The 11,566-nt window shown below is 52.1% G+C and overlaps 1 protein-coding gene across 2 annotated transcripts in view; it reads right to left on the minus strand.

The window, feature by feature from the left end:
- Positions 1 to 11,566, minus strand: part of PKP1 (plakophilin 1) — a 46,650-nt gene that overhangs the window by 16,542 nt on the left and 18,542 nt on the right. For both annotated transcript variants that reach the window (XM_011990569.1, XM_011990568.1), the window contains exon 3: positions 256 to 650. In XM_011990569.1, the coding sequence (XP_011845959.1) occupies positions 256 to 650 (395 nt within the window). The remainder of the gene's footprint in view (positions 1 to 255; positions 651 to 11,566) is intronic.

Consider the following 11,566-nt stretch of genomic DNA (forward strand, 5'->3'; position numbering starts at 1 on the left):
ATAAACTGTGACCTTTAAAACCTACACAGTCGATGTCTGTTTCAGTTTCACTCTAAGAACTTCTTGAGGTCAAGGGCCCATCGGGCCAGGTTCTCCCCATCAGGGAGTCCATCACATCAGGGACAATGAACTCCCCAGGGACAGAAGCTATGTCTCTCCTGTCATCCCAGGAGATCTTTGCAGGGTGCAGTCAGGCTAAGGGTGTGTCTCCCCACTGGCCCTCCTGGCTCCCCAACCCAGCCCAGCAGCACTCACTTGGAGCTGGCCCTAGAGTGGCTGAAGGACAGGTCCTTGTTGCAGGAGATGGGCGGGACATACACGGGGTCCTGCTTGGAGGCACAGGAGGGTGGGCGCACAGGGCACTTCTTCACGGCCTTCTGACCACTGCAGGTGCTGTAAAAGCTGTAGCGGTTCTGGGTGGTCTTGTGGCCCTTGCTGCCCAGCGTGCCCTTGCGCAGGGTGCCCCGTGGGTCACAGTAGAGGTCGGGCTCACTGCGGCTCGCCTTGATTTTCTGCATGAAGCAGATGTCGCTGCCTGCTCCGGTGGTGTTACAGCTGCCCCGGGGATAGTGTCGGCTCCAGTTCTCCATCTGGCTGTAGGAGCTGAAGCGCCTGTTGTCAGGCTCCCGCTTGAGGGTTCCATTGTAGATCTGGCCAGGGAAAGGGAGGAATAGTTCAGTCAAGGTTCCTAAGTGGTGGTCCTGGATCCAGCAGGGCATGAGATAACAGCCCTCCCCAGCCCCCATAATAACGCTCAGAGAATCCCAGAATGTTTGGCGTGGAAGGAACCTGAGCCATCAACTGATATATTACTTTTCTGACTGCAGACTGTGACGCATTATGGATTATAAAGTCAATTTAGAAGACTGTGACCATCATTTTTAAAAAGATGGAATAGAATAATATATCCTGGAATATAAAATATCAGAGTGCAGTGCAGGTAGTAAAGTCACACATTGTTTTGTGAAACAGTGTATGGGTACTGGATTGCAACATACAATGCATTTATTACTGTGAATTGCTGTCAAAAAAGTTTGACAACCTCTGATCTAATCCCACATGGTACAGTCCAGGAGGGGGAGTTGGAGGCCCAGAGAAAAGTGACCTTCTAGTAGTCACTCAGTGAGGAAAGGATAAAACCCAGACTTGAGCCTGGGTCTCCAAGCCCTATGCCATTCCCAGACACCAGCAGCTTCTCACATAGCCAGCCTTCTTTGGCCCCTTATACTCAGCACACAGAAACTTCTATTCTGGCCAGGACTGTTTTCTACTGTTCTTTTCTGCTAGACTCTTCATCTTGCCTCCCCTCTTCCAGGACAAGAAGCAAAGGGTAACAGATCACCTCAAAGGCCAAACAGGGACAATATTCCTGCTCCCTGGGCCCTTTCACAAGGGACTGTGAGCTAGGGGCCTGCTTGCACACATGGAGGCAGGCCTGGGGCTGCAGGGTTGGGTACAGGGAGGGCCTCCTGGGCTTTGTTGTCAGGCTGGCAATGGGGAGAAGCCTGGGCAGAGGCTCAATTCAGCATGAAAACATACAACAGACAATGAGGTGCCCCAGGGGCTCTGTGTGAGCCCAAGTGGGGAGTTGGCCTCCTTGGGACGAGCCTCTGAGGTTGGAGACTTGGTGGGAATTAGCTCTGGAACAGAACTCTCCGAGGAGGACTTTCCCAGGAGCTCACAAGCTGGTGGGTCTGACCTGCTCCAACTTGTTCTCAGAGTAGGGGATCAACATCGAGTCTGATAAAAAATGTCTTCACACAGGTGCTGACTTGGGACTCACCTTTGCTGGGATGGGCCAGGGCCAAACCCAGCAACCCAGGGCCTGCCTGCCCACCCCTGCCCCTCCCTGAGAGAGGGTGGGGGGGGAGAGAGAGAGAGAGAGAGAGAGAGAGAGAGAGAAAGGAAGAGAGAGAGAGAGAGAGAGAGAGAGTATATGTGTGTTTAGAGGAGGTCGTTAGGCAACTGGGTAATTCCCTTCCACACCAGATCTAGCCATACAAGGCTGGGGAGGGGCTGACACTCAACTTGGTCCTTTTTCATCTCTGCAGGGAGTCACAGACAGCAGGAAACTCCCATGGTTTGAGCTCCCAGAAAGACTGGGTGTCAAACCACCAGTCAGAAGTTGCATCCAAAACTCAGAAGCCACAGACTGTTAACCTTGGCAATGGCCTGCTCATCTCCTTCACCCACACACACAGCTGTGCACTCAGGCAGGCACAATTTTCTTCCCCAAACTGGGTCAAACCAACCTACCCCAAAGAGAACTGGTGTCTGGTTGTTGGGAGAGGCATAGATGGACAATCACAAGGCATGGGGAGAGGAGCTGGGCAATTTTCTGAGCATCTGGGTATGGAATGCGTGTCCTGCAGATTACAGGCAAAATATGCCATGAAAGCCTTTATAAATGGCCACACCCTCCATTCTCCTCTCAGGGGAAGGAAGGTGGCAGATGACAACATGGAGGGGGAAGCCCAGCATTGCCAAAGGGCGAAGAGCCAGCTAAGCCTTAAATGGAAACACAACAAGGAGCACCCTTGTTCTCCGTAAAGGACACGCCTGGACGTCATCTCAGACACCTGATGAGAAGCCCAAACGCTCATCCTGGCCCAAACCCAGCAAAGATGTGATCATGCTGATTGAGCCTCTCAGTGGCTTTGGGCTTTGCTTTCGTGTGCTGGGAAAAGGAGCAGCTAGCAGCCTTGCCAAGTCACAGCCAGGGTGGGCTGCCCACAGGGAATGCGCACTGGCTGCACCCACAGGGGAGCGGGCAAGGTAGGGAAGGCAGGGACGTCCCCGTAGGACTGCATTTCCCAGCCTCCCACCGTCAGCCACACCCCAGTGGCATCACGCATTCCTGGGAATTCCACCCCAGCTCCTAGTGTCATGGTGCTGGTGGGCTGTGCTGCCTGAGGACAGCTGAGTAGGACTCTTTCCAATCATCATGGCCTTTTGCTGTCACTTTGACAAGCAGGAGTAAAGTCTCCTCTCATTAGACCCCATCCTCCCCAAGTACCATGAGGGGGCCTGGATTCCCTCCAAGGCATGAGGAGGTGAACTGCTACCAGCTCTCCCTGCACAAATGGCCTGGGACCTGAATGAAGCCTGCAGCCTTGGAGACTGAAATGGCAGCAACTGCCTGGGAATCGAGGTGCTTCCTCCAGTTCACTGGGCTGAGACCTACAAAGTGGAGGAAGACCCAGGGTCAAGAACACAGACTCTGGAGCCAGCCTGCCCTGGCCTTGTCAGTTGTCCAGTGCCTCAGTTTTTCCATCTGTAAAACTAGTATAATTTTACCCAACATAGAGGATTGTTGGGAGAATCCAATGAACTAATGTTAGAAAAGCACTCAGGACGGTCCATGACGTGAGTGTTTGCTCAGTAGGGACATTGTATCCCTCTGACTCTTAGATTGGGCACAGGTTGGCTGCCTTAGGACTTGGTTCCTAAAGGAGAGATTGTATGTCACCCGTGACATACCTAAAGGAGCTACCAGGTGTCATAAGAGGGAGGATGAACCCAGGAAGCCAAGACAGTCCAGGAAAGGTGTGTGCACCAGTATCAGAGTCCCATGCTAGTCTCACCCCACAGACACAAAACAGTTCTAAATATGTCTCAGAAAAGTGGAGGAGAATGGTCTGCCCAGATGGAGCACCTCGAGTGAAGCCAGGCTTTATCACAAATGGTGCAGTGTTTCTTTACGTGGGTGCTGTCGGCACCTGAGGCAGAACAGTTCTTTGTATAGGCTGTCCCAAGCATCCCAGGATGTTTAGTGCCCCAGCCTCCAGGCTCTAAATGCCAGTAATGCCTCACAGTCATTGCAAAATGCCCCCAAACATTTCAAAATGTGCATTGCAAAATGCCTCCACACATTTCCAAACACTGTCTTCCAGGTCCCGGGCGAGCAGCTGCAGCCAGAGGAGGACGCACGGACAGTGCACGTGTGCCTGTTGCAGGTGGGAGAGCTTCACTGCCAAGGCCGGCTCTCCCAGCCACACCCGCACATTCAGATGGCAATCTGCTGGCAGTGCCTGGCTCTTTGAATACAAAGGACAGTGACACACACACAACCTCTTGTCTGGTTATCCCATGGATCAGAACATTCCAGAGGCTGGAAACTCAATTTCCTGGGAGCAGAGTTGATTACTCTGCCAGACAGCAGGCTAGACTGGACAGCCAGACAGAAATCCAGAGCGTTCCGAGAGACATGTTTCTTCACTGGAGACCAGTGGGGCTTTCGAGGGTTCTCACCGTCCGAGGTGAGCCAGGAAAAGCCGCTTTTAGCTAGGAGCCCCCCAGCTGGTCCCTGCTCTGCCACCTGCTTGTGTAATTCCCCTTCTCCCCTTCCTTCTTGGAGAAGTGGGACGTTTTAACCCCACACTGAAAGCTCCCCTCTATTCCTGTCCCTCATTAAGTCAGGAAGCTCTCAGAGGCCAACCCCTCCTTTATAGGCAAGGAGACAGTCCCAGTGAAGCAATACAAGCCCCAGATTCAGGGCCTCAAAGAACTGAATATGACCAGTTGCCCCTTGAGAGAGCCATTCAGTGTGGAGTGGCCCCCAAAGCTGGAAAAGCTCCTGATTGCCCAAATCATCAGATAGGGTAGTAACCATTCAAAAAGAGATGGCATCCTCCTGTCCTTCCATTACAGAGTCCTCACTGACTCTCCTCTTTTACACCCCTGCTGCCCAGGCCCTGGCTCTGGCTCCCATCAGCTTACCACCAGGCCACTCCAGTGCCCCCACACGGCCCCTGCCCAGCCCCCAGGGCTCTGGTCCCTGCCTTGTGATGCCATCACTCCACGCTCCTCAGGGAAAGCTTTCATCAGCCCTTGCCACGCTGGAGAACCTACAGTGTCTGCTCCTTACAAGACAAACTCCTCAGCCCAGCCCCACCCTGCCTGTCCAGCCATCCCTTCCCCTCCCCAGCACACTAAGCTGCCCCATGACCTCAGCCACATCCTGGGCTCCCTGCTTCTGTTCAGATGCTCCTCCACCCTGAACAGCTTTTCCTCACCTGCCGCCTCCCAAGTACTATATTTCTCTAAGGCCTCTTCTCAACCTGTCATCTCTAAAAGGCTTGTTCTAACCCAGCCCTGTCTCCGTAACAACCAGAATTGGAATTATTTGCCCTTACAGCCAGGGACCTCTGGTCTTGTTTGTTTTCTAGTTGCTAATGTAGGTTTCTGTCCTTTCCCTGAGCTCTCCAGGGTAAAGATGCCCTTAATTGTCCTAAAACAGGGCTGAGTTCACAGCAAGAGCTCAGTGAAAGGTGGACTGACTGAGAATTTGTGCTAGGGATGGAGATTCAGGATGCTGATGGCACTGGAATTCCCACAGCCTCCAGGGCACAGAAGAGAGAGGAGGCACCATGAGTAAAGTGGGCTGGCAGGAGGTAGGGCCGTTCTAGGCAGGGTGAGGCAGCCTGTGCTGGTGCATGGCATGGGGTCCAGCTGTGATGTCCAGAATTCTTCCCTTTACCCCTTGACCTGAGCAAAGCAACTGGGTGGTTGAACCCAGAGAATTTTATCCAGCTCTAGCTGGACAGACAGAAGCTGCCGAACTCCTTGGGAGCTGGGTATGTTCCTGGCAGGACAAGATGAAAAGAGTGTCTGTGTCCCCAGCTATTAGCCCTTTTTGAAACCAAGCTTCTGCCAGCAGGGTGGGGCCGGCCAAACCTGTTCTCCAGTGAGACACACCCTGGTCTGCCTGCCGAGTCACACACCCAGCAGTGTCCAACAGGGCCATCTTCAGCAGCGTGATCTCCCAAGGCCCTTTCCATGAAAGGGAGTGCACGCACAGTTTCATGGAGTCCTCGTGCCTCTCAGGCCTGGTGAGGGCTTGCTGGAGAAAGAACCTTGATTAGATGCCTTTCAAGGACAGATTCCATTTGCCACTTGCCTAGTACCTGCCACTCCCCACTCAGTGCCCAGGTAAGGGGCTCTCATGTACTAGGCATGTAGTGACCCTTGTTCATCATGCTGGGATTTCAGTCAGGACTGGGGGATTGGGTAGAGCTGACCTGTCACAAGGAGCACCTCGCATGTGGCTTAGTGGCTCTGCTCTCACCCTCTCTGGGGTTTGGAGAGTGCAGGTGATCTCCCAGCAAGGCTGCCGAGAATGGGGCACACAGGGCTCCAGGAGGTCGAGAATCTTCCCAAAGGGGTAGGGGTGGCTGCTTATTCAGCAGTCTGAGTCAGCATGGGAACCAATGGGGCCTGAGTCACAACAGACGGGACTTCAGCAGGGGAAGTGTTGATCCCTGCCTCCTGACTCCTCTGGGCACGGCTCCTTCTCTGAGAAGCAGTGGGTTCCACCCTGGGCTGGCCCTCCTTTCTTTTCCTGGCACGCTGCTTTGGGCAGAGCAGCCCCACTGCTCAGAAGCCCTGACGTCTGGACACAGAACAATACCATTTGGCCTTTAAGGAGGTGTGGTGGGTGTGCCTCACTGTGGGTCCTCAAAGGCAGAGGGGGCTGCACCCACAATGCCATCGCCAGCACCCCGAGACCAGCAGTGCCCACCCAGGTGAGAACTCCAGAAGGTACTTGCTAAGTGCTACTGAACTGAAGTCGCTAAGTGTCCACTGAGAGAAGGCACAGGAGAAGCCATAAACACCGTGATGCCCAGTGCAGGCACATGTTGCCACCTGAAGTTTTTAAATGTAAAAAAATGTAAAAGTTTTGGTGCCTGTCCTCAGAGTAGAGACTTCCCCAGAGATCTGGCTAATAATGGTCAGAGTCCCTTACAAGCTTTGAAAAGCAGAAACGGTGAGCATACTTCAATCACGCCAGTATTAACAAATGTCTATGGATAACTGAGGACAACTTTTCTAAGCAGAAAATATCCTATAAAACTTTGTAGTTTGTGGGTCTTTTGGGAAGATGCTGCTTTCTCCAGTGAGGCCCCAATTCTGGGATAAAGAAGGCATCTTAGCTTCTTGGGCTCCAGGCTCTACACCTGCCTGCAAAGGTCAGGTCCATGGCAGTTCCTAAGCCTGGTGTGGGGGGCGGGTAACATGCACTGTGCAGCCCAGTGCCTAGCCGACACCTGGCGCTCCATCAACACGAACACGCAGCTATGGCGGCTCCTGCACCAGCTCCGTCTCCACTTCCTGCTCCCTGTCTATTTACTGCACTGTGGGAAAAAGCAGGTTTTCTGAAATGCTTCTCTTTTACCTTTCCCCTTCTACACCTGAGAAATAGGTTTTTTCTCAGCTCCTAACACTGCTAGGATGGGTTTGCAAACAAGGACCTAAGGTTTCATACACAGATATGTCTGTTTCCTTTCGGAAGGGAAATCCCTGGCAGGCGTTTGCCACTTCAAACGCAGCTCTCACAGCCCGAGTGGTGGAGGACCCCTGGCCCTCAGCCATCTCCCTTCCATGGCCCCAGACAAGTGGAAGGCATGGTCATTCTGCCCTCCAGGAGCCCCGTGTTCTGAGGTCATAGCTTCTGGCTTTCAAATCCAGAGGCTGGTTCAACTGTCCCAGTGACGGTTCATCATGAAGAGGGAAAGCTGAGGGGGCCATGTTGATATGAAATATCTCCTGGAGTCCTGGATGATGGGCCAGCACCCCGGAGGAGCACCCTTGAGGGTCAGGAAGATCCCACTGGGCCAGATGCCCGCCACCCTATGCTAGGAAGTTGGAGGGAGAGGCTGGCTGGCCCCAGAGCCACCCCACGCAGTGGACCAGGAGGTGCTTTCCAGCCCTGGGAAGAGGAGAGCCAAAGGCTGGGAGGTGGCCGCATCCTGAAGGGCAGGTGCTTACCTGGCCCAGAAAAGAGCTCCCTAGAGACCCAACAGTGGAAAGAAACCACTCCTGCTGGTTAGTCAAAGTTTTTTTGTTGGTTTGCTTGTTTGAGCCAGCTCTGTAGCCCAGGCTGGAGTGGAGTGGTGCCACCATGGCTCACTGCAGCCTCAACCTCCTGGGCTCAAGCAATCCTCCCAACTCAGCCTCTCAAGCAGATGGGACTACAGGTGCACACCACCATGTCCAGCTGAGTTTTAAATTTTTTGTGAGACAGGGTCTCCCTGTTTTGCCCAGGCTGGTCTCAAACTTCTGGCCTCAAGTTATCCTCCTCCCTCAGTCTCCCAGAGTGCTGGGATTACAGGTGTGAGCCACTGTGCCTGGCCTGTTAGTCAAGAATTTTACATGAAGGGAGAGACACTTGGCTGGGCCCTTCAGTGCTTGGGTAACAGATCTCACCTTTGGAAGATGAGCATGTGCACATGCACGCTCACACATGGACACACACACTTCTATATGCAGTCCCCACTTGCTCACATGGGACACACATCCCATGCCAAAAGTGGACTCAGGTAGGGAAGGTCTTTGGAAGTTGCTTGAGCATACCCTGAACACCATCACTGGTGTGGCGCTTCCCAGTGTGCAAAGGGCTTCCCTGTTCATCACCTTGTGATTATCTCCCACCTGGCCAGTGAGGTGGCAGGGCAGAGAGCAGTAGCTTTGTTCTGTTTGTGAGCATATTAAGCTCAGAAAACTTTAGGCTGGTCCAAGGCCACACAGCTAAGATGGGGCAGACCCTAAGCCGGGACTCAGGTCTTTGGTGTCTCTTACAGTGATTATCCTCCAGCCACTCTGCTACCAGAGTCTGGTGACACAAACAAAGTCTACAGGGCAAAAAGTTTCTGTAGCTAAGGGGCCCTCTACAGAAATTCTAGCATCTCTGGCCAGTTGCTGGCCCCGACTCCCGGAAGACCCCATCCCCAGTGGTTCTAGACACAGGAGGTGCCAGCCCTTCTTCTTTGAGCCAACCGTGGGAGGTTCTTGAAGACATTTAAGAAGTGTGTAGTTACTTAGCCATGTGTCACAATTCTAATGCCCAAAGACCTGGGCTGGAAGACCATCTGTGCCAAGGGATGCCATGCCTGTGGCAAGGAGATCTTGTGGTCATGACAACTGTTCTGTCCTGGCCAGGACAGTAAGAATGAAGGTGCAGTGAGTAATGGGAATGTGACTGTTTGGTTCCTCTCCAGCCACCCTTTGCTCTAAACGCACCACTGAGTACACACAATTGGGGCTGAGAAAACAGGGACTTGTGTTAAAGCTGGTACCTGAAGCTGAGCCCTGGAACTTCTGGAACTCGTCCAGTCTTGCTGAGCTTCTGGTGTGGTCAGGAAGGAGGAAGAAGGAGGGAAGGGTCCCTGGCTACCCCTGAGCACCCCAACTCTGCTCCCAGCACTGTGGGACCTCCTGAGAGCTGATTAGGACCCCAGGTAGATATGAAAGAAGCTTGGGGACTTCCTGGGGGCCCTCTCCAGGTTGGCCACAGAAGGCAATTCTTCCACAGGGCTCAGCACCCAGCAAGCCCTGGTAAGTTCAGAGAACTGTAGGTGCTCAGTCAGAAACATCCACCTTAAATATGCCAGTTAAAAAAGTGTTCAGCCAGGTGTGGGGCTGGTCACCTCGGTGAGGGGAGAAGGCTCTACTTCATGGCTCTTCTCTTCGGGCCTCAGCTCTCCTACCTTGCCTGCTTTGGGAAAATTATCCTGAGCCATTAGCATATGACCTGGAATCTCCCCCAAGTGCTGGCCACGCACTACTGGTGGCTGTGGGGTGACTCCAGGGAAGTCAAGGACACAGCAATAACTAACATTGAAACTCATAGAAAGGACTTCTTTTTGCCATTTTGATTACCACAAGGAGAAAGTCTAGATGGGTGTCAATATGTTTCTTTAATATTTGCCAACCTTCCTTTTTAAGCAAAAACAAAACCAAACAAACAAAAACAAACAAACAAAAATTTTTCTGCCAGGTAAAAGTACCTAGCTAGAATTAAATAATGTTATGTTTTTATTCTATTTATTATAATTGATTACCAAAGTTGTGGTTAGTCTTCATTTGTGGCAAAAGATACCGGTTTCTGTCATTTGGGTGAGTGATATAAAGTTTCCTTTCAAAATAAATACATTGGAATAGCTGGGTATGGTGGCACATGCCTGTAGTTTCAGCTACTTGGAAGTCTGAGGCGGGAGGATTGCTTGAACCCAGGAGTCAAGACCAGGCTGGGCAACATAGTGAGACCCCGTCTCTAAAATAAATGCATGAATAAATAAACAAATGCACTGAACTGATAAGTAATTCTTTAAATTTTAAGTAATTACTTTAAGTAAATAATAGTTGGTATGATTTTGCAAAAATTGTGACAGCAGAACGCAAATGACAGAGGTCTGGGAAACATGATTGCTCGCAGTGGCAAAAATACCGTGATGTGACAGTGTGACCAGGAGCCCTGAGTCAGGAGTCAGGAGACCATGCTCTGGTCTTGGTCTCCCCTGCCTAGCTGTGCAGCCTCAGGCCGTCGTCTCACCTCTCTGAACCTCAGTTTTCCCAACTACAGCATGCCCTGTAAGGCTTCTTCTGAAGGAAGGCAGTTCGGCAGTCTGCGATTCATCCCTTGCTGAAGTCACAAGCAGCCTCCTTCCCAGCCTGTCTTCATCCCCTTCCAGGCCTCGCCCTTGGGCGCCCTGTGGGGGCGGGAGGGGAGGGGCTCCGGGTCTAGAGCTGCTTTTCTCCCCACCTGTGTCTCTACAGATCCCCTGTCCCCTCCCCGTGCCTGAGCTGATTTTGTTTTCAGCTGAGTTTGCTCTCCTGGGGCAGGCAGGCCTCCGTAGAGACATGCCAGGGCCCTGGGGGAGAAAGCAGAGCCTCACCCTTGCAAAGGGTAGGGACGGCTCTTCCACCCGCTTGGGAAATTCTGCTGCATTTGTCTCGCTGAGCCTAGTGACAAAAGGAAAACTCTCGAACCAGAAAAAAGGCACCAGAAGATCCCTCCAGGACTGTATTTTGATGACTTAATCCCATGCCCTGCTTGCTGGCTTCGAAACTTGGCCAGCAGGAGGGGCTTGGCCCACTTCTCCCCCTGCCCTTCTAGGTCCCTCCCTCCTCTTGCTCTTCATACCCCCCTCAAAGTCCACTGGGGTCCAGACTCAGTTCTGCCAGATTTATCTGTGAGGTCACGGGCAAGCCCCTGCACTTTTCTGTGGTTTGATTTCCCTGCAAAGAAAATGAGAATAACAAAGCCTGGTCCACCTACTGAGCTCACAAAGACTGAAGGATCAAGTCAGGAGGTGAAAACACAAGCAGTTTGTACAAGTTCAAAATGCTTCAATAATTCAAGGGATTATTAAATAACCGGGTGCCGCGGGTTGGAGCACTTCCCCCTTGAGAGCTGACTGAGAACACAGCACAGCTGAAACAGCCTTGAAAGCCACCACCTGTGGCTCATCCGGAACCCAAGACCCCCTCCCCAGATGTCCAAGACTCAGAACCTAAGCTGGGGAAGCAAGGCTTGGAGGTCACCTGGTCCCACACCTTCAATGACAGATGAGGAAACTGAGGCCTGGAGAGGTTTAAGTTAGTGTATGCTGCAAAATTTAACTTTTAATTATATCTTCTTACGCTGTTGTTTTGTCTGTCATTTGTTTTCCACTATAATGTAAGGACTTTAAAGACTTGTTGGTTGAGTAGAGTAGTTTTTGTCAGGGCCAAAAAAAAAAAAAAAAAAAAAGCAAATGAAACTCCACCAATTTCTGCTGGAGCAAAA

Source organism: Mandrillus leucophaeus, unplaced genomic scaffold, assembly GCF_000951045.1.
Source record: "Mandrillus leucophaeus isolate KB7577 unplaced genomic scaffold, Mleu.le_1.0 Scaffold38, whole genome shotgun sequence".
Classification (NCBI taxonomy): domain Eukaryota; kingdom Metazoa; phylum Chordata; class Mammalia; order Primates; family Cercopithecidae; genus Mandrillus; species Mandrillus leucophaeus.